The sequence below is a fragment of the Macadamia integrifolia genome, chromosome 3, assembly GCF_013358625.1.
Source record: "Macadamia integrifolia cultivar HAES 741 chromosome 3, SCU_Mint_v3, whole genome shotgun sequence".
NCBI classification, from domain to species: Eukaryota; Viridiplantae; Streptophyta; class Magnoliopsida; order Proteales; family Proteaceae; genus Macadamia; species Macadamia integrifolia.
In genome coordinates this window covers 18,426,670-18,450,064 of record NC_056559.1, presented here as the reverse complement: position 1 = coordinate 18,450,064, position 23,395 = coordinate 18,426,670, and the positions used below count along the sequence as shown (strand labels likewise).

The following is a 23,395-nucleotide window of genomic DNA, read 5'->3' as shown; positions in this document are numbered from 1 at the left end:
GATTGGTATCGTAATAATATCAGTGGAGACCAATGCCAATCCAATTACTGATAACCAAGTCCCTGATTGAGACTGTTTGGATACTCTTTTGTTTTGGTAGGAACAGTGTTTGGATACTTTGATAAACTATATTTAGTAATAATATCATGTTTGAGAATTGAGAGTTCAAATTTTGGTGACATTAGAGATATGAACAAGTTTTCTCACATCCATAAAGGACGATTTACCCACCATATGATAGTGTTACTATGGGGAGCAACCACATTCTTTACAACTCTTCAAAGTGAGTATGGTTGGGTCAGTCACTCAAGCACTAGTCTACTCTTGCCCTACATTTTTGTGGATCACAAGCTAGAGTGGATGTCGTTTAGTTGTTTCCACTCGAGGTTAGTCAATCGCAAGTAGAACCAAGGTTATTATATACCAAAGGCAACCCCAGTCAGAACTAGACATGCAAGTTTCCTACATGTGGCATGTTCATTGTAACATCTTCAGATTTGCATGAACTAGCAAACCAATCATTGACTGGGGATGCTCCCTCCAGCAAGAGCAAACCTTTTTCAGAACAAGCACAAAGCCCAATAGGATTTTAGTTTTTTTCCAAAAATACCTTCTTGATAACCCAAATCTAGCTGAGATTTTCTTAATTTGTTGGTGTTATGTTTTTTTCCTTTTTTCTTTTTTAAATTATTTTTACACGAATCCATATAGCCAACTCCTTTAAGAGGCTTAATATGTTATTGGTGATGCCCTCCATCTGAAGTTTTGTAGCGAATGAATCCTATCCACAAGGGGGGGGGCTTCTCTATTGCGCAATAGAGGCGATGGCTCAACCTTGGAGTGTCTCAAGGCATGTGGTTATGTGTTGGGTTTTCGGATCTGAGCCACCTCCTCTATTGTCTAATAGAGGAGCCGAATCCATACACAAGGGCCATAGGAAAACTTGGTCATCAAATATGTGGTTGGATGGAAAGAAAAAATTAAATAAATAAGAACCCTATTAATGCGGGCTTGGGGAGGGTCATAACATACACAACCTTACCCCCACTTCACAAAGAGGTTACTTTCCAACTCAAACATGTAACCACTAGCAACCTTACCGCTGCGGCAAGGCCTCTCATACCATCTGAAAATAATAAAAAAATAAAAATCCAAAAAATACATATAAATATATAGGGGGAGAGTTTTTGCTCAAGTAGTGTGACCCCTACACTAGCACGGGGACCAATGGGAGCGCACTAAGAAGCATCAACAGAAGCAAAAATTCCTCTCTTGATTGAGGGTTGGTGCAATCATTTTGCCCCCTCCTAGGTCTAGGTACAGGCACCACACTCCCGGACAGACTTCTTTCCTCCAATATATAAATATCATTGTGAAAACTTTTTGATTGGAATACAACACAAAAAGGAACCAACGGTCCTAAATGACAATAATGTTGGCCTGGTTAGATTTGGACTTTCAGTCATTGAAATTCCAATCAGCTTTGTCAAGTAAATCAAAGGTCAAATAAGTGAAATGTACCTGTTTGAAGCATATTGACTTTTCAATTAATATAAATTTTTTGTCCTCTGTAACAATCCTTTAATTGTAATTCCAAAGTAATTTTACATCCAATAAACATTACCAACTTTCAACAAGGAATGCAGATACAAAACCAAGTTCCCATCCCCACAAGAATGAAGAACCTATATTTTTTGCATGGACGACACAAGCAATAGGCATGCATATCAAAAGCATGGCAACTGAAAACCTCATCTTCTTGCTCCAACTCTTTGGAACTGGCCTTTGAACCCTGTAGCATCAAATAAAACTTGATTAAGAACATAACGTTAGACAGTTAATTCATATTAAATCATTACAAGCAAGAGGAACTAGAAACCTAATGTAAAGTCACGAATTCTCAAATCGAACAACAACGCAGGTGATGTTGTCAGAGCTCCCTCGAGCATAGGCTTCTTCTATGAGTTTTCTTGATGCAGCCTCAGCATCCGATATGCCCCGCACTATAGCCACTGCATCCTACATGGAGAAAACATAGTACTTTGAAATGCATACATTGATTGGTGAGCAGAAAAATATGGAAAGAGCACGTGAACTAGATTTGCCTTTCCTGTTACATTTAGAATGTAAATACGCCACTTCCTAATAACTTTTAATATAAATGTGTGACATTGACTCAAATTTTTGCTCGAGGAAACAACTCACATGGACCTGACTTGCATCAATCACAGAATTGTATTTATTGACTTTAACCATTTCCCTCATTTCAATACAGATACAACTCAACTCAACAGAGCCTTATCTCACTAAATGGGATCCAATATTTCGATATATAAATATATTTTGAATCTTTAAGATGAGTTCGAATTTTTCATCCTACAATTTTTTTTGCTTATGGTTCACCTGAAGACATTTTTAGCAGCTCAAACAGCCAAAGAGAGGAAAGAAAGAATCAAAAAAAAAAAAAAAAAAAAAGACAAACCAGGTGTCCAAGACACCCCTTACGAGAACAATCAATATGATCATAACACTTAAACAATAAAATGAAAATAGGTATATCCAATGTATCTGCCTAAGCATCTATCAAATAAAAAAAAAATGGTATTCTGCCTAAAGCAAGTTATCAGGCAAGTTAATAGGACGAAGGGAAAAAAAAAAAGGTTTCTTTATTATAACAAACTTTCAAGAGACTAAAATGCCCCTAGAATTATGACTAGGAGACAGCAGCTTCCACATCCATGCTGGTTTAATAATTTATGAGAGAAAATTTCATCAAAAGAATCAATTCAACTTACTCAGGATCAGTATAGGAATGCTTTTCAGAAAAGTTGAGGAAAGTGGCATCCAGATAGAAGGCCAAACCAGCCTACTGAGGGCAGCTAAGCTAATATTCGCTGGAGAAAGCAAGGTAAGCACTATTCGGCCCAGAGCATTGATTCCCCATAATGAGTAGGCTAGCCATAAATACAAATTGCCTATCCAGTGCTCGACTAGGTCTCCAGTTCTTTACGGCCTTGTTGCCCTTTATGCCCTAACTCATAAGCAATCATAGTTATCACATCTCACTGGTGCAGTCAACGGCGTAACAACTTTGTTGCTTCCATTTTCCCAGTAGCTTGCAGTTTCTCAAGACTTGTCCTACTAATGCATTTTAGAAATAAAATTTGTAAGTCGGACTATGTTTGCTTCTTTATTGAATTTGTTTCCTCTCAAACTTTTGGGTTATCCTAAATTGATAAATAGTACCATTAAAAAAATGTAAGAAAGAATTGAGTTTCACAGAGCAACATAGGCAGTCAAAAACATTACCATAATAACCAAAATTTCCCATAATTAACATTATACAAGTTTCCTAGATTTCTTACAATAATTACATCATTTAAAGTTTGACAACTTCCTGTCAATACATTCAATAATTTTAGAAGTTGACTGCAAAAAATTAAAGTCTTACCGTATTTGATACAACATTCCAAAGTCCATCACTTGCAATGATCAGAAACTCCACACCGTCAATTTCTTCTTCCTAAGCATGTGTGTAACAACAGCAAGAAGTTGATATGTAAACCAACTGGAAAAAGTGGTCATTTACCATGTCTGCACTTGAAGAGTTACATTTCCATAGTTCGACAAAGAGGAAATTGAAACAATGTAATAAAAATACAAAGCTTCAGGGTGAGTACAATATAAACTGATCAAATTGACATCATATAATTAGAATGTTGATATTGATGCAGGTCAGAGCTAATAGTTCCAGACTTCTATAAAAATTATTGGATGGTGTCTCACTAGTTGACAGCACAAAACTTTTATTGTCAAAGAATAACTATTTTTAGAGTTTAAAAAATGAATTCAAGAGGCGAAAAGGACGGGAGGAGAGGGAAAAAATAAATACATATATATATATATATATATTTATATATTTTTTTAAAAAAAGGAAAGCCAAATACTGCAAACCCAAGGCCTACACCTGAAAACACCACCCACAATGAAATAAAAAGAAGGAAAAGAACAAAAGCAACCTCCTTGCCAACTAAATTATTTTTGTTTCTTTTACCATGGAGTTGAAGTACATTTATCTGCTGAAGATAATATGATTACAGCATGCACAGACAAATTGAGAGAAAACCCAGGACCAATAAGGTCCTTTTTCTTTTTTCTGGGATTGGATTGGACCCTCATAATCCCAAGTTGACTCAACCTATCCCAACCAATCCTGGCTGAATTTGGAAAAACAACCAATTGCAGACCTGGTCAGCCAATATTTATGAGAACAGAGCCACATCTCGATTCCAAGTTGGCTTGGCTGTGTTGCCCATCCAATCCTGATGATTAGAAGCACGAGCATAAATAATCAAGCTTGACAAGTACATTCTCATATGAATTTGGTAAATAACCACGATGAACTGAAAGCTCATCCTCATTGGATCTACTTCCTCCATTGAAGTTCCCAATTGCATATGAGCACACCACTCAGAGCATGGAGAGAACGCTGACTCATCTTCCTTCTTCCATGATGAGAAAATTTGTACAAGAGAAGAAAGAATTTGAGTATCATTCACTGTATAATATGCATTTCCAATAGAACAGCATCTTCATGTGGGTTCGTATGAGTCAAAGATGGATATGGGGCACCCATAACTAGCAATATGTTGGATGCTCCGAGGATAAGGACTCATCACTGCATGAGTCCCTACCTAATGCTTGTCTACACAAAAATAGACATAATCAGATGATTTCCAAAATAAACTGATGCACCATCTTTCAGAGCTTCATTACATTTTATTTTCACCATTCGAGTGAATAAAAAGAAATGCATAAATACAGTCATGTTTTGCAGATAGATCAGTGCCTCATTCCTGGTTCATTATCTAAATAGACTCATTCCAAGCAATCTGAAAATGTGACATGTGGGAAATTATGGATGCCCCACACTGTTCTGCCAATACGACGGGGAATGTCCTTTTGCATATCCTTTACCCCCCCCCCCAACCAAAAAAAAATTCCTTGGCATTTCCTCCATGAGAAGGACTATGGAACTCACGTGGAAATTGCTGATTAAACCATTAACAAGGATGAAAACCATGGAAAAGGAAATGTGATTTTGGATACCTGAATTTCTGGCTCAGCAACCACATATGGCTTAAGCAGTTTGTCTCCAAATGCACGAGACACAGCAAGGATGCCACCGACACGCCATGTTCCTGGTCAAATCCAGCATCAATTTGAGAAAGTCATAGCAGAAGCTTTTATCTAAAACATTACATCTCTGGGTCTGCATGCGCAGAAGCTTGATCCAAAATATGAGCGCTGAAATTTGCCACGTGGCACATGATATCTCACAGAAAGAGGACTTTCATGCTTAAGCATGAAGATTTATCCCCATGAAAACATTAGACAAACATACCTCATTCAGAAGAAAAGGGATAAAAATCGTATGTTTTTCCCTTTCCTGTTTTTCTTGTGTTTTGCTAGTTGTAGATGATGACACGTGTCATCAACGGTCAAGATTAATTTAGTTGGATGAAGGTTATTACATCTAGTTTGGTTTTTAATGCAATCTTGACCGTTCACTTAAAATAATACCACATGTCGCCTTCTGAAGGTAACAAAACAAGAAAAACATGGATGAAGAAAAACAGACGATTTTTTTCCGAAGAAAAGGGGGGGGGGGTGGGAAGAGAAGTATACTCACCTGCCCATATGATGAACCCTCCAGCCTGTTCAATCCTTTGGCGTTCATCAGATCTATCAGGTTTGTGATCAATCGATAATGGGATAGCTGCAGCAGAAAACAATCAATCACCCAATGAATAGAAAATAAGAAATTTTTGCCCCTAGATTCATACTTTAAGACCCAGGAGATAAAAAGCATGTGGAAGTCTATGCCTACCACATAATAAAATATAGAACATCTATGACATACCAGTTTAGTGCACTCTTTATCACCAGACATTTGTACCATAAAAGAACAGAAAATCAATGAGAAATATATAAGATCGATGATCTAATGACTCTAAATGACAATGAGATGAATCTGCAAGGTTTACAACATACAACTATAGCATCATTGTGAACTTGTAAGTTGTAAATAGGGCCCACGCAAAGAATTAAGGTGGATTAAAAGGGCAGTTCGACATCTCAACTCCTAGTCCTACTGTGGGATGTCCTCAGTAGGCTGTTGGTGGTTGGGTGGTAAGGCTTAATGGACTGATAAAGGGAAGAGAGTTTAAGAGGAGGCACAAAATATTACCCACCTTATATCCAGGCAACAGTTGGGCCATCATATGCATCCAAAAGCCCTAGAGTTGATCTGTTTGATCCAGAGGCTGTTAATGATGAGGGATTACGATTGGGCTACAAACTGACTTCTACCCCATACACTTATTTATGGGACCCCATTGGAGCCCACGAAACCCTCTGATTTGGAATTCTACAACAACAAAAATATAAATTAACCGTATCCCAACTAAATGCGATTGGCTACACGGATCCTTACCCTCCAATCAGCTCTATTAGATGTCGTACTTGATATAAGGCCTAAGCTATGCACATCCCTCCTCACCACTTCTAAGGTCATTTTAGGTCTGCCCTTAGCTCTTTTAGTTCCTTCAACCTAAATCAAATCACTCCATATTAGAGCGTCCAAAGGCCTCCATTATAGATGGCCATGCCACCGCAAACAACTTTCTTGTAGCTTGTCATCTATCGGAGCAACTTCCAAATCAACTTTAATATGATCATTTCTTACTTTATCCTTCCTAGTTTTATCACTCATCCATCTCAATATCCTCATCTCCACTACACTGAGTTTATCATGTGATGCTTCTTAGCTACCGAACATTCCGCACCATACATCATACCAGACGTATGACTGTCCTATAAATTTTCTATTTAAGATTTAAAGGAATACGTCAATAGCAGAATACTCTGGACGCACCTTTCCACTTCATCCACCTTATTTTAATTCCTTGTGAAACATCGTCTATATTACCTTCCTTATTTATGATTGAGCCAAGATACCTAAGATAATCACTTTGCAAAACCCCCCTGATGCAGATTCTTCATCAAACTAGGCTTATTTTGTTAGTAATAAGCTTAGGGTTGGGTTGTATATGTGTTGGGTCTTCAGTCCATGAGGTTTTGAGTGTAATGGACCATTTTATGGGCTTCAACTGAGGGTATTAAGGTTGCATACGGGATTAACTAGTTTTTTTCCTTTTACATTAGTATCCTTTTTCAGTTGGGTTCAATTTAAGTTGTCAATCTTTGTTATTTCTTAGGAGTGAAGTAATTAATAGTTAGTTTCCTTTTCCGTTGTTTCTATTTTCAGTGTTTAGAAATTTATGTAGTAGGCAATTAATTGTGGGGTTTCCTATTTTGGAACCTTCCAATTGCTAGACTGTATTTCCTCCCCATTATCACTATTAATACAAAGCAAGGAGGCTCCCATATCTGAACGGTTTTGACAAATAATATTGCTGATGCAGCTGCTGCTGTTGCTTCTTCTCTGTAAGAGATTTCTGTGTCTAATCACAGTGATGGGTTGGTGTTCGATCCAACGACTCTTTGCGGTGTGAAGCCTAGGAGGATCTTCTCCTTCAAGTATTCTTCTTCTTGTCTCAACCATTCAAGGAGTTACCGATCTGCTCAAGCTTCCACAGGTAATTGATATAGTTCTACTTTCAGTTCTGACCAGAATTCCGTTACTTGGGCACCAATCCATAACTCCCTAGGGCTAACCAGCCAACACCTAGGGCTAGCATTTGGTCAAGTGTAGTACTCCTAGGGAAGGAGACTTGATCCAAACTACAGGTCATTCTAACCTGTGATCTGCAAGATATCAGGAATTACCAAGTTTTTTTCCTGTAGTGACTTTTTGCCCCGTTTCAGATTCTGAAGTTGATGCAGATCAAGCTTACACAAGGAAGAGGCTGCTGGCCCCATTTAACCAAGTCTAATGTTGGACCAGCCAGCCCCCACCTTGGTCCCATCTAACCAACCCAAAAGGAAAGCTGGAACACTGTTCACAAGTCACTGTTTATGTGAACAGTAATTCCTGCAGATTTTGTCTTTAAAAGGATCTTCTAGAAGGGGTAAAACTAGAAATAATAAAATAAGAAATGAACAAATTATAGCTAATTTAGGAGTAGCTTTGATATATGATAAGCTGCGAGAAAGTTGTTTGAAGTGGCATGGACATGTGCAATGGAGACCTTTAGACGCTCCAGTACGGAGGATTGATTTGATTGAGATTGAAGGAGTTAAAAGAACTAAGGATAGGCATAAAATGACTCCAGAAGAAGTGCTATAGCAAACACCAACAAATACGAAAATAAACCAAGACAGATCCGCACAATGCATAGATATTTAACGAGGTTCACACACCGATGTGGTATGCTACGTCCTCGGGCGAAGAAGAAGATGTTTCACTATGTAGAAGAGAGATTACACCCAAGCAGCAACGAGAAAACTCACTCTGAAACCTTAGCTCGAAAAACCCCCGAAATTACAAATTACTTGCTCAACAAGACGATAGTACATTATATACTCCTCCAAGTCACAGGTCAATCCATCGGGATCTAGGCTTGGGCCTATTGGCCCAACCCGTCTACTTTCATCACAGATCTCAAAAACACTCCCCATTCGGGTCGACACCAAAATATGTCGGACAGGTCATTCTTCAAAACAGGTCAAGAATTTGAGACAAACTTAACAAGAAGTGGTGAGGAAAGACATGCATAGCTTAGGCCTTATAACAAGTATGGCTTTGAATAAAACTGATTGGAGGGATAAGATTTATGTAGCTGAACCCATTTAGTAGGGATAAGGCTGAGTTGGGTTTCTTCTACTCCTTCCCTAATGTAAAACTAGAATCACAAGTGATCCTAATCCCAGGCAGAATCTCAAAATATGGCTGAATAAGGAGAAATTCGAGAACTCACAAATTATGGCTCAGATGGAGCTGACACTTGGAGTAGATGAAGGTCCTATATGGATCAACAAACCCTCAAAAGATGAGACAATCCCGATAGTAAAAAATTGAGAGATATGTTGTCGACATAAATTAGGAAACTTTTGACCACTCTTCTGAAACTAGGGTTCCTGGCTTCGGATGATCATGAAATTTGGAGTGAAGATCCCTTTTACGATGTATGTGTATCCTTCAAAAGATGAGCCTCAACTGATGGCTGATTTGGAAAGTTATGCTCGAGGAATGAAAAAGAAAACTTTATGCAGTTCTGTGGTATCAGCAACTACAGGCATTGAATGGCCTCCAAACTCTGGTTGAGCTCCCCTCTAGATGCACCTGAACAACCCTCAAGAAAAGGGCTAAAACTGATCTCCTGAATGGAAGATAGGAGGGCTCGAGTGGTACATCAAAACCCTAACAGATTTGGCTCGATTCTGGCTACAAGGGTGCCTTCTTGTTTTCAATCTTGTTGATGTGTTTGAAAGTCTAATAATGATCTTACCACTCAAAAATAAAGAGAGAAAAAAAGAAAAAGAAAATGAATTTGATGGTGGGTTGAGAAGAGGGGGGGGGGAAGAGTTAGGGAATAGGCATCCCACTCCCTCATGTTTTGCGCATCTCACCCTCAGGTAATAGCTATCTCAGGCATGAGTAAACACTTTTCATTAACTTCTCAATTGATCACAGCAGCTCCTAACAATGGAAAGTAATTAAAATAGGATACTAACATAAGAATGGAAACTAACATAGACTTTCCTAACAATGTACTTGTTAACCAAGTAAATATAAAAATAGAAACTCCTATTACTCTAATATCTCCTTGTTAGGATTTTTATGTGGGCTTAACTGATACCGATTGATCCATTGGGCCCAAGCAATTATAGACCCACTCTGATTAGGAAACTCCTAGCTCTTTCCATTGTGAGAGTGGAATAGGGTTTTAGGGATTCTATTATAAATAGAATACTGACGGTCCCTGCAGCCATTACTTTTACTTAATGCCTTATTGGTTTTGGGAGCACGGCTTTCTCACAAGAGCAAGTGCACAGAAAGAAAGGAAACCCTAGAGTAAGAGGCTGCAGAAGATCTCAGTAGAAGGACTCCACTTGCGTAGTTCGTCATTGTCATCTTCATGGGAGTAATGTTTAATCACATGGGACAGAGGTTCATGATCTATGTTCATGGGACACAGGTACTTCTTTATTCCCATTTATGGTTCATGTCATGGTTGTCCCATTGATTATTATAGATATGGTAAATCTATATGGTTATGTATTTTAAGATGGGATACTTTATTGTTCTTGGTTTAGGGACTACACCTATGATTAATCTTTTATGATTGGTTGATGATTCTTGTATTCTAAACACTATAGGATTATTCATATGTTTAATATGGTAAAGAATCCCCAACAATTGGTATCACAGCCAACCCTTACAGTGTTAGAATCAAGGAAAATTGATTTTGTATAGGGTTTGTGTCCCAAATCATGAAAATCATAATTTTACTATTAATTAAAGATCTCATATGGGAAAACTTTCTTCACGAAAGTTGTAGAGCATGAGAAGACGATCGCGGCGGTATGCCGCATGTCACCGAAAACCTCTGGACGCGCCGGCACGCGCCGCCGGAAACCGGCTGCCAGAGGAGAGAGAAATTTTTTTTTTTAATTCAAAAAAAAAACGGCGGCGAGTCATCGCCGGGTCACCTCGGAAACCCTACCGAGTTAACCCGGGGTGTAGTGGGTCAACTCATGACCAACTCTGTTTGACTCGGTCAAAGGTTGACCGGACCTGGATTTTGACTCGGAATCAATATGCCTGAACCGGATTAGACCGGTTGGTTTGGGAAAGTAGATTGATTTTGATCTATTTTTAGTTCTGCAACTTCAAATGGCTCGTACAGGCAAACGGTGAAGAATTTTTCACCCTGGTTTTTTGCGTTGAGTCCAATTTTTCGTACTCTTTGTTTTGATATATTATGAGCCTAGTTTTGATCAACTTTTATGATTTGTTTTGTATAAGTTACAAGTATGGGTGGTTAATGATTCTTTATGATTTTCCTATTAATTGGAAGAAATAAAAGAAAATCAACTCATACATTACTTGCATATCAGAATATGAACTTGGTTATTCTTGGTAATGTAGTTCATGCTTTTGTTTATGAATATTTTTATTCATGCTTAAACAATCCCACTTTTAGCTACCGGAATGAATTTGTAGACTATTACAATAAGATTGGGTGGAATCCACCAAAGTGGTAAAGTTCAACCTTATTGTAATAGAATACAAATTAAAGTCTTCTTTGTTTGAAAAGACAGAGAATAATGATTGGTAGCAAAGTTGCTAATGTTCACCCAAATATGACATTATCAAAGAAAGGTTAAAGTTAAAGTAAGTGAAAAACAGAATAGGGATTTCTCAACCTAGAAGATGCTGTCCATCCAAAGATGGCGGTACTTTTCGAAAGTTAGAAGAAGTCTCGCAGTAATTGCAGAAGCTTGAGTGGATTAGTATGAAGTTCCGGTTGACACTCTTGAAGTAATTGATAATTGAGCATTGTAATGTTTATTTTGTTAACAGTTACATGCTTGTTCTTTTACATGTAAATTGATATTTAGTTCATGTTTAAATAACCCACAAATTTAAGCTGCCAGGTGTAGTTGTAAGCTATTGCAATGGAATTGATGGAACCCACCAAAATAGTAAAATCTAAGATTACTGTAATAGGTTTACAACTCAAAGATTTTGTCTTATATTCAAAGACAGAAAATTATTAGCAGGAATTAAGTAATGTTTGCCCAAAGACGACATTGTAATGTTTGCCCAAAGGCGACATTATCAAAGACATGCATAAATGCAAGTGTACTCTAGGCAGACCTTAACCTAGAAGTTGTTATGCATCCAAAAGTGATAGTAATTTTCGAAGTTGAAGAGCTCCCACGATCATTGTAGTTTTTGAGTGGACTAGTGCATTCCAGACCTAAAGGTTGAGATTGTAGTTCAGTTGACACTTTGATTATGTTTAATGGTTAGTGATGTAATGTTGGTTTTTATTGATGTTACATGCATTAATTAAATATCGAATGGATTATTCTTCCTTGAGTTGAACCATTAAGCTAATGTCTTTAAAAGTGGCTTGAGAATATAGAGGCCTACATATGTCTCAAAGACCTAGTTTTCTATACTAGGAGAACCAAATCAATAGTTTGGTATTATGCTTTTAAAGCAAAGTTTTTTTTGCCCTAAAAATGTATTGGACAGTTGATCAATGGCAATAGGGTGGATGAGGGTTTCATCACTATAACCATAAGTTATAGGTTTATTTAATGTGTTATTTTTTGCATTCCGATTGGATCAATTCGGATTGGTTGGGTTGGATTAGTGTCGATTTTGATCAATCCAATACCAAGTTCTTAAACACTGCCATTGTTCTCTGAAAACCTATTTATGAACATTAATTGATAAATGTTTGGTTTCTTTTGTTTTTGGGCATATGTGAACAAGTTTATATGTATGTCACGTTTAACGAATTGTGTTCTCCAATAAATGGATTAATTTATGACTGGTCGAACCAAGTGGGAGAATAAAAGTATGGATCTTAAGCTTTTTTATGTGGCTCGACCAGTGGGAGAATAAATTCGGTATACTAGGTTGCTAGTGGGAGGATGTTACTAGTAGAAGGTCAGTCTACTAGGTTGCTAGTGGGAGAATAAATTCAGTGTTCTATATTGTTTTTCATGCAAAAGAATTATTTGGAGTTTTGTATTGATTTATTATTATCATGATATTGAATAATGATTTATGGGTTCAAATATATAAGTAAATTCATATTCATGTCATTTTGTACTTGAATGTTTTGTTTGAAACACCCTATGATGGATAAATATATTAGAATTAAACTGGGTGTGAGATTCCGCACATTTTATGCTGCACAGTATATTTATAGGAAGCTATGAAAGGATTTGATGGAATCCACCAAAGTGACACATCCTATTATTTCATAGTTTTTCCAAGCGCAGCAAAGTTTGTGACATTTGCCCAAAGGTGATGTCACCCAAGTTAAAGAAAATACATGTATGAAAAAGACTATAACTTAAAGGTTTCTAAACCCACATGTGATAAAAGTAATTGTATTTTCACAGTAAATTTGGATTTACAAGAGGACCAGTACATTCTTAGCCCAAAGGATAGGAATGTAGTTACGGTTGTGACTCTTGTGTGTTTTATCTGCTAGATGTACATTTATTGTGTAGTTTATCTACTAGGTGTACATATTAAATTTTCCAGCCCGATTATTTGGTGTGTATGATTCATACCTGAGATTCTTAGGGTTACTTGATCTGGTTTTAGCTCTCAGGGAACTCAAACAGGTGTTGTTGCTGAACAAAGCACAACTGAAGGGAAATAGGAACAATTTTATTGCCCTACTAAGTTTATAATGACTTCGGAGTAATTTTGAATTGATTTTATCTTAAATTCTGTTCTCTGAATTATTTATGTACATTTATGCTTCATTTGTTTGTGTTGTCTCTGATTGTGTAAAACACATTAAAGCATACACTTCTGTACATATATTCATCTCTAATGTGAAAAACATGATAGGAATGAGTGAAATTCGAAGTAATTTTGAATTGATTTTATCTTAAATTCTGTTCTCTGAATTATTTATGTACATTTATGCTTCATTTGTTTGTGTTGTCTCTGATTGTGTAAAACACATTAAAGCATACACTTCTGTACATATATTCATCTCTAATGTGAAAAACATGATAGGAATGAGTGAAATTCGAAGTAATTTTGAATTGATTTTATCTTAAATTCTGTTCTCTGAATTATTTATGTACATTTATGCTTCATTTGTTTGTGTTGTCTCTGATTGTGTAAGAAACACATTAAAGCATACACTTCTGTACATATATTCATCTCTAATGTGGAAAACATGATAGGAATGAGTGAAACCCACCAAAGTGGTACATTCAGTTCAATTATGTGTTTCCCAAGGTAAAGGTGACATTTGCCCAAAGGTGATGTCATCCAAGTTTATCGACAAAGTACTCAAGAGCCATATTTTCTGACACTGGTGTTATTGAGGTTTATGACATGCTTGGTTAGTGGGAGTTTTATGATCTCATTTAACCAAAGATATCATGGTGATAAAAGCCAAAGTTTAAAGGCTATGCTTGTTAAGATTTATTAGCAGTGCTTGGCCAAGGTAATTGACGATATTTTGTCAGAATTTGTGATGTATGGTGGTATTTAGCCTATGTCCAAAGAAGTGGTGGTTTACCACAGGCGGTTTGCCAAAGTTTGTGATTTATGGTGGTATTTAACCTAAATCCATGGAAGTGGTAGTTAGCCATAGGCGGTATGGCAAAGTAAGATATTAATTCAAGAAAATGACAATTTGTCAAGTGTTGATTAATATCAAAGTTTTCTATCTGTGAGGTTTTCAAGGTAGGCTAATCTTTAGATCAAGAAATGACCTATAAGGAGATGTATAGTTCATGTGATCACAGGTATGATATCAACTCCTTATATATACGTTTCCAGGCGATTTGGATTGATAATTTTCTATTGTCTGTAACATTAGATAGTTATATGCCGTATATTGAGGTGTATTTTCTACTATTGTTCAACAGTAGAGATTATTGATTGGATCAAAGTTTGTTTGAGTGGTGTTCAGTCTTGGGATTATTTGGCCAGGAGTCAATGGAAAGACATCAGTATCAGTGTAGCCCAAGTGGGAGATTGTTAGGATTTTTATATGGGCTTAACTGATACCGATTGATCCATTGGGCCCAAGCAATTATAGACCCACTCTGATTAGGAAACTCCTAGCTCTTTCCATTGTGAGAGTGGAATAGGGTTTTAGGGATTCTATTATAAATAGAATACTGACGGTCCCTGCAGCCATTACTTTTACTTAATGCCTTATTGGTTTTGGGAGCACGGCTTTCTCACAAGAGCAAGTGCACAGAAAGAAAGGAAACCCTAGAGTAAGAGACTGCAGAAGATTTCAGTAGAAGGACTCCACTTGCGTAGTTCATTGTCATCTTCATGGGAGTAATGTTTAACCACATGGGACAGAGGTTCATGATCTATGTTCATGGGACACAGGTACTTCTTTATTCCCATTTATGGTTCATGTCATGGTTGTCCCATTGATTATTATAGATATGGTAAATCTATATGGTTATGTATTTTAAGATGGGATATTTTATTGTTCTTGGTTTAGGGACTACACTTATGATTAATCTTTTATGATTGGTTGATGATTCTTGTATTCTAAACACTATAGGGTTATTCATATCTTTAATATGATAAAGAATCCCCAACAATTGTCCCTTAACTACAACCCCTGCTTGTAGCCAAAGAAGTAAAATCTTGATTGAATGAAAAATTTTCCATTGCTTTAAGAAAAGGAACTCGATAGCGGACTATTTGGCCAATTATGCAATGAAAATTGCAAGCACTTCGAGAAATATTCACTTTTCGCCCTTGGTTTGAGAAGATCTTGAGAAAGTTTTTCTTGGAGAACTAAGTTTCGAATTATTTAATCCTTTCTTTTGGGTTTTCTATTTTGTGAGTTAGCTTTTCCTAATAATGGAGAAACCGAAGGTGGGGGAGAAGCTATCCTCGATGTTTGAGTACATGAGATTAGTTTTTAAAAGCCTGGAATCGGTTCCAACCAATTCCAATTTGGAATCAGAGTATCAGACCATTATAGGTTTAGAAAAATTGAAATATTCCTAGTTTTCATATAAAATGATCAACTCAAGTTGGATTGGTTGGAATTGGACACCATAGGATTTTTCAAACCGTGCATGATAAGGCTTCATTGGCAATTATTGTCTGAGATGAAGTCATTGGCAACCGTAAGAGACTTGAAACTTATCTTTGATCTATCGTCTTAACACAAAGGACCCAGTTCAGAGGTTCAATGAATGAGCTGATAATAAACCATAGGCTATATATTGATAACCTTGGTCTATTTGTGGGTCTCTATAAAATTTGATTTACTCAAAGGGTCCACTTTTATATCCAAATTACAGGATAATGTTTTCTGTTTGGGAGCGTAGCTCTTGCGCCAGCATCCCAGTCAATGAGACTTCGTGAATGGGTATTGATCAGGAGGTGTGCAATGTTCATTTTGCATCCCTTATGTATGGGCACAAGGGCACACTTCCGGACAAAAAATGCATTCCCCCAAAATATATAAAGAAGAATAGAACCTTGTCCGTTTGTGTGTCTATGTTTAGGCATGGGCAGACACAAAAAGACCGCTCCCCTCCCCCCTCCCCCCCAAAGTCGTTCATATGCTTCTGCATCTTCCCCATTGGCTTGCACATTGGCACAATGGTCACGCAAGTAGACAAGGTTTCTTGTCCTTATATAAAATGGGGGTAAGAGTTCTCTGTCTAAGAGCTTGACCTTGCATCAACATGGGAGACCAATGGAAGCACACACGGAAACATCAATAGTGCAAGCATTTCTATTTTTCATAGGGAGTGGGGAGGTGATTTCTATTGTCTTAACACAAAGGACCCAGTTGAGAAGTGCATTGGATGGGGGTGATAATAAGCCACATGCTTAATGTTGATGGCCTTGGGTCCATATATAGGTCTATATAAAATTTGGTTTTTTCAAAAGGTCCACTTAATTTTGTCCAAATCATGGGCGAATGGTTTTTGTCCATGAGTGTGGGTCTTGCGTTAGCACCCAGGCCAAGGAGAGCTCATGCATGGTTATTGAACAGGAGGGCATAGTGATCATTTTGCACCCGACCCCTATGTTTAGGTTCAGGGTCACACTTTCAAACAGAGAGTACAGATGGACCTTGCACATGAGAATGCACATGGAAGCAGCAATAGGGTAGGCATTTCCACTATTTATAAGGGATGGGACGATCATTTCACCCATTTGTGTTTGGATGCAACATGCACACTCCTGGACATAGACCTTTTTATCCATGAAATAACGGGAAAGGCGTGGGTATGCTGCTGATATACATAGATTTGTGTCTCTTTCTTCCTCCCCTTAGAAAAGTCCCCTATGTCCCTCCCATCCAAGCAATCACATTTGTTGAACCACTACCTTTAGGAAAGTCGATGGCATACCTAACCTCCTTCCATTTAATTATGGATGTTTAATATTTTACCATACTTTAGGGGAGGGGAGTGATATTTCCTCAAAAATACTAGATCACGGGACTAATAGAAAGATGCATATTAGCGTACCCTTACATGGGTTCAGGAGTTGAGGCCATAGCAAGGCCACTTGTCCCTTGTGCTCGGGACAAAAAAAAAAGTAAGAAGGGTAAAGTAAGGCTCACAACTTGCAAATAAAGGAGGTGGTGATTATTGATTGATCAATTTAGGCTCACCTAAGGATGAAACCAGATTCGGTCTCAGTTATATCAGTTAGGTTCCTAATTGGTTTTGATTATAATGAAATCAAATAAAAGGTAGTGCTTGCTGCTTCAAAAGAGAGTGGTCCCATGGTTTGTGAGGCAACAATGGACTTCTTTACATCCCTATTTGTCTTTGATTGAATGGAAAATTTTCCAGTGCTTTAAGAAAAGGAATTCGATAGCAGACCATTTGGTCAAGTATGTAACGAAACTGCAAGCACTTCAGGAAATATTCACTTTTCACCTTTAGTTTGAGAAGATTTTGAGAAAGTTTTCTTTGGAGAACTAAGTTTCGAATTATTTAATCTTTTCTTTTGAGTTTCTATTTTGTGATTTAGCTTTTCCTGATTACGGCAAAACTGAAGGTGGGGGAGAAGCTTTCCTCGATGTTTGAGGACATGAGATCAGTTTTTAAAAGCCTGGAATCGGTTCTGGATCGGTCCCACCAATTCCAATTTGGAATCAGTCCATTATCGGTTTAGAAAAACTGAAATCATAGTTTTCATATAAAATGATAACTCAAGTTGGATTGGTTGGAATTGGAAACATAGGATTTTTCAAACCGTGCATGATAAGGCTTCATTGGCAATTATAGTTAGAGATGAAGGAGACTTAAAAGCCATCTTTTTGATCTTTCGTCTCTAACACAGAGGACCCAGTTGAGAAGTGTAATGAATGGGGTGATAATAAGCCACAGGCTTTATATTGATGGCCTTGGTCCATTTGTAGGTATATATAAATTTGATTTACTCAAAATGTTCACTTTTATATCCAAATTACGGGATAATGGTTTCCGTTTGGGAACGTAGGTCTTGCGCCAGCACCTCAGCCAATGAGAGTTCGTGAATGGGTAGGAGGGGTGCAATAGTCATTTTGCACCCCTTATGTCTGGGCATAAGGACACGCTTCCGAACATAAAATGCATTTCTCCAAAATATATAAAGAAGAAAAGAACCCTACCCGCTGGCATGTCTCTACGTCGAGATATATGCCTCAGCAACTCTCAATTGACTTGCACGTTGGCACAATGGCCATGCAAGTAGACATGGTTTTCTTATCCTTATATAAAATAGGGGGAAGAGTTCTCTATCCAGGAACTTGACCCTGCACCTGCTAGGAAAAAAAAAGGAATTATTAAGTTGCTTATTATTTAATATCTTATCAATAATGATAAGATTGGTTTTGTGAGTGATTAACTCTAAGTAGGAAATCTCTATGCCAAAGTTGGGTTTATATACGACTCTTACTAATAGGGATTTTGGTTGAAGGTATGCAAGAACTCTAAAAACCAAAGCAAAATAGGATTTTAATTCTCTCTTCTTTTATATTGTCGTGCTCCTCTCCCTCTCTCACACGCTTAATCTCTACACTAATAATTGAGTGGTAATTAGGGTTTTGTGAAAACTCTGACTATTGAGGAGAAGCTTGGACTCAAAGGGAACGCAAAACTGTACGTGTGGGAAGGACTCACTGTGAAAGGGCTAAGATCGCGTGGAGGTTCTGCACTTGTGGAGTTTCAGGTAATGATCTACGCCCCTCCATTAATGATTGTTTGAATGTCTGACCCTACCAGTGGGACAATCCAAATCATTTCTGCGCCTTCAGTGGTATCAGAGCCTTCCTACTGATGGGGAGACATTCTGTTTAATGTCATGATATTATGTATTTGATCCATTAATTTTGTTTTCAAATAAAAAAAAATAGAAGATTTTTGTTCATTATTCCGTGAACAGTAGTGTACTGTTCATAGAATAATTAAACCTTTCCTTTTGTTGTTTTTTTTTTTCAAAGGAAAATATTTTTTTTCTAAATTAAAAAAAAAATCCCGATTATGAACAATGAACACTAGTCATAGTGTGAACAGTGTGCTGTTCTGTTCATAAAAAGAAAAAAAAAATTTGCAGGTACGACCAAGAAAGAAAAAAAAAGAAAAAAAAAAAAAAAAAGAAGGGGTAGGGTTTGTGAAACCCTATCCAGAAATTACATTCAGAAATTATATAAATGCCCTTTATTCAAGTGTTAATTTTTTTCCTTGTATGGGTTTAACTGTTTATTTAAGCCTGAGTCGGTTTATATAATATGGGCTGATTGTTTTCTTTCACTAAAATGGTTCATTATGGTATGGACTATATTCTGCCATATGGGCAATAGTACCTAAGTACCTATTTTACATTAAATATGATTTAATATTAAAGGTTGTGTGTGCATGTATATGAGATCAGATGCACACATGATATTTTCATGACATAATAACATGGGTTTTTATTAAATGTTAGTAAAATTTTATGTGATTTTTATACTTGTTATTTTTTCATATTATGAGAATGAAATTGAAAGGATTAAATACATAATATGTGTAATGGATATTGTTAGTGGTTATGGGATTTAAAATGAGCTATGATGATGGATATTTAGATAGCATGGCATGCATTTATGTGGTGGCTTGTATTTTATTTTTCTCTCCCTCTCTCTCCCTTTTTTTTTTTTTTATAAAATTTTTACTCCCCTTGGGCAGCCCAAATGATAGGTTGGTTTCCTAAGGTTTCTTTATTTTAAAAGAATGTAATAGAATTAGGCATTTTATTTTTATTTGATCGTGAAAAGACTGGAGGAGGAGATTGCTTCGAGAAAGCGACGGGAGATGGAGAAGCAAGTGTTTTGTTTTATTTCAATATAAAAGTTTTATTAGTTATAATTATTTGCATTGCAATATCATATAATTATGTTATATGGGAGTAATTAAAGAGGTTATGTTATTCCCACCCATCTTGGACTGCACAACAAGAATCTTGGTTCTGCACTAAGAGAGAAACATTTGATTGCTTCATCAAATGTGCTGAATAGATTAATCACATTCTAGCAAACATATTCAACAGAATATAATGCATTATCTGCATAGCCGACCAAATTATGTGATGCAGCGGTTCATAAATGAAGATCAATAACATTTTAGTCTTCTTTGGAATCAAATTGACTTGCATGTGTTGACAAAGTCAATCTAATTCCAGATGTTATCCCATAATCACTAAGGCTTTGTTTTATATTTCATGTGGATGATTATTTTATGATTCCTAGTTACATGTGATGTGCAGTGATATTATAACTCTATTGTATTTTTAGAAGAGATGATTGTTCCCGTTTTCCTAAACTTAAAAGCAAGTGTGATATGAAAAACCCTAACTGGTGAGATTTTCATGACCTCCCTTAGTTGGTAAATGTAGAGGTCACATTGATCTACTTTTACAGATGTCGATAGGATAATACTTGAGTAGTTCTCTGAGACCGTCTTTATTTATCTCATATGTGATAGGTAGATAACATGGTCAGTTGGAGGTGTACTGTGACAGTAGACACTAGCCCATGATGCTATGATTCACTCCGAAACAAAGGGTATACACTTGACTTAAGTGTATGTTAACTGATAGGAATGGACATGACACTCAAGTGACAAAAAATATTGCAAGTCTTAGAGATGGATAGAATATTCCATTCGACCAACATGTCTATGATGAACTCCAATATGCTAAGTCATGTGCATAAGGGTTGAGATGTTCCAATCACACCTCATAGCTAAAGGAAAGCTTAAAGTGTGGGTAATCATTGTATTTAGAATTGCCCCTTCTTTTCAACGATATTAATCATGCTAATTTTTCCTTATACATCATGTAGATATTCAATATGTCAAGCCAAATGAATTACGCTACACTTATTAAAGACCATATCACGATTGGACCCAACTATGTTGACTGGAGGAGGAACATTAAATTGCTCATAACTGCAGAAGGTCTAATTTCTGTTATAAAAGATAGAGAACCTTCATTCCCTGACACTATGGAGGGCAAGGAGAAAACTACCTATGAGTTGTTTTGACAAAACAGTTCTAAGGCCAAGTTTTTTGTTTTGAATTCAATAGACAAGACCATTAAGGATTGTGTAAAGGATCCAAGTTTTGCTAAAGACATGTTGGAGGAGTTCAAGAAGTTGTATGGTAAGCAAAATAGACATGCATATCATCAGCTTTTCACTCTCTTCCACAGCACTAAGATAACTTCAGGGATTTCAGTTATCGACCATGTGATGAAATTACGGAATTTATTCCAAGAACTAGAAGCCCTGGGGACATCCTTTAAGTTGAACTATAAAATTGATGTCATATTCTATTCACTGTCTCAAGAAATCTACGGATTTTTTATTTGTAATTATAATATGAATAAAATTTTCGTAGAACTTCCAAAGCAAGGCAATATGTTGTAAGAAGTAGAGGCGGCACATAAGAATCAAAAGCTTGAGGTCTTGTCTATTGAACTGAACTCTTCTTCCTCTAAACCGAAAGGTAAGAAGAAGAAGAAGAAGAAGACCAATAAGGGTAAGACCCTTAAAATGGATAGTAAGGGAGTGGAGAAGGGCAAGAAACTTGAGAAGGGACCTTGTTTTTACTGTAAAAAGGACGGACATTAGAAGAGAAATTGTCGTGGATACCTGGAAACTTTAAAGAAGAAGCTAGATGAAGGGATATCTAAAACCTATGTCATTTAGGAGTCTAATTTGTCAGAAGAACCATCTAATACGTGGTTGGTTGACTCTGGTTCGACCACCCATATTTGCAATATATTGCAGTGGTTCAAGATGACAAGAAGACTCAATAAGGATGAGGTTCGTCTCAAGATGGGAACTGGAGCTGAGGCCACAACAAAGGTCGTAGGAGAATTTAATTTACATTTTGAAAAAAAAATAGTTTTAATTTTAAAAGATTGTTTTTATGTTCCTTCCTTTAGAAGGAATATTATTTCTGTTTCTAAACTAGTTGTTGATGGATATTCATTTCAATTTGGATTTAAACTATCTAGTTGTTTGAATGGTTTATTTATTACAACTGGTTGTTTACAGAATTGTTTGTATTTCTTGAAACATGTTTTAAATGCAAATGAATTTTCAAATGTAACTTTAAAAAGGAAATTAGCTCAAGATAATTCCACTTATCTTTGGCACCTTAGGTTAGGTCATATTGGAGTAGATAGAATTTATAGGTTGGTCAAGGATGGCCCTTTGGAAAGTCTAAAGGTAGAACCTTACCGAACTTGTGAATCCTGCCTACAATGAAAAATTACCAAGAAAACATTTTCATCTAAGGGTAAGAGGGTTGAGGACTTATTGAAATTAATACACTCTGATGTATGTGGTCCCATAAATGTTCAAGCGAGGTATGGTTATGAATATTTTGTAACATTCACTGATGATTACTCTCGATATGGATATATTTACCAAATGCACCGAAAATTGGAAACCTTTGAAAAGTTCAAAGAGTTTCGAGCTGAGGTAGAAAAGCAATTAGGGAAGTGCATCAAAACCCTTCAATCAGATCGAGGAGGAGAGTATTTATCGGATGAGTTTAGGGATTATTTAAAGCAAGCTGGGATTCTTTCTCAGTTGACAGCCCCAAGGTTATTTTTTAGTCTATGGTATTGACCAATTGTCAGTTGTGGGTTATACAGACTCAGATTTTCAAACTGACAAAGATGACAGAAAATCTCCATCAAGAATGGTATTTGTTTTGAGAGGTGATGCTATAGTTTGGAAGAGTGTCAAACAGAAGTCAATGGTCGACTCCACTACTGAGGCTGAATACCTGGCAGCTAGTGAAGCAGTTAAGGAAGGGGTTTGGCTCAAGAAATTCTTGACCGACCTAGAGGTGGTCCCTGAGCTCGTCGAGCATCCCATCATGTTGTATTGTGACAATCGGGGAGCCATAGCATAAGCAAAAGAACCAAGAGCTCATCAGAAGAACAAGCACGTGGAATGAAAATATCACTTAATTCGTGAGATTATATAGTGTGGTGATATAGCCATAGCAAAGGTTGACTCTGCTCAGAATTTGTCTGATCCCATGACTAAGGGTTTGTCGCCTAATGTATTTGAGAAACATGTTGAGAACATGGGCATTAGGTTTATGGAAAATTGGCTTTGATGTACAAACTTGTTTTTTTAAATTAAATTGTTTAATTAAGTTTTAATTG

General features: G+C 36.8%; 2 protein-coding genes across 2 annotated transcripts; one reads left to right on the top strand and one right to left on the bottom strand.

Annotated features, from left to right (window-relative positions):
* Window positions 1-1,522: 1,522 nt before the first annotated feature.
* On the bottom strand, window positions 1,523-5,953 carry LOC122074210 (probable protein phosphatase 2C 11). The gene is made up of 6 exons (XM_042639063.1): window positions 5,924-5,953; window positions 5,693-5,789; window positions 5,110-5,201; window positions 3,452-3,523; window positions 1,880-2,019; window positions 1,523-1,792 (listed from the first exon to the last, which is right to left on the bottom strand). The coding sequence occupies exons 1-5, from the start codon at window positions 5,951-5,953 to the stop codon at window positions 1,891-1,893; spliced, it is 420 nt and encodes a 139-aa protein (XP_042494997.1). The 3' UTR covers window positions 1,523-1,792; window positions 1,880-1,890.
* A 3,195-nt stretch (window positions 5,954-9,148) lies between these two features.
* LOC122074209 lies at window positions 9,149-23,136 on the top strand. Its single transcript, XM_042639062.1, has 6 exons — window positions 9,149-9,244; window positions 17,720-17,809; window positions 18,773-18,901; window positions 21,051-21,165; window positions 21,295-21,369; window positions 22,874-23,136. Exons 1-6 carry the CDS (start codon window positions 9,149-9,151, stop codon window positions 23,134-23,136), a joined length of 768 nt encoding a protein of 255 aa, XP_042494996.1.
* Window positions 23,137-23,395: the final 259 nt, after the last annotated feature.

Coding starts and splice junctions, on each gene's coding strand:
- LOC122074210 (XM_042639063.1), bottom strand. CDS start 5,953: ATGTCTGGTGATAAAGAGTGCACTAAACTG. Junction 5,202..5,692: donor AGGGTTCATCATATGGGCAG/GTGAGTATACTT, acceptor GGATTTGACCAG/GAACATGGCGTGTCGGTGGC. Junction 2,020..3,451: donor GGAATGTTGTATCAAATACG/GTAAGACTTTAA, acceptor TTCTCCATGTAG/GATGCAGTGGCTATAGTGCG.
- LOC122074209 (XM_042639062.1), top strand. CDS start 9,149: ATGTATGTGTATCCTTCAAAAGATGAGCCTCAACTGATGGCTGATTTG. Junction 18,902..21,050: donor CTGCACTTGTGGAGTTTCAG/GTAATGATCTAC, acceptor TACATCATGTAG/ATATTCAATATGTCAAGCCA. Junction 21,370..22,873: donor GGAGTTCAAGAAGTTGTATG/GTAAGCAAAATA, acceptor TGGGTTATACAG/ACTCAGATTTTCAAACTGAC.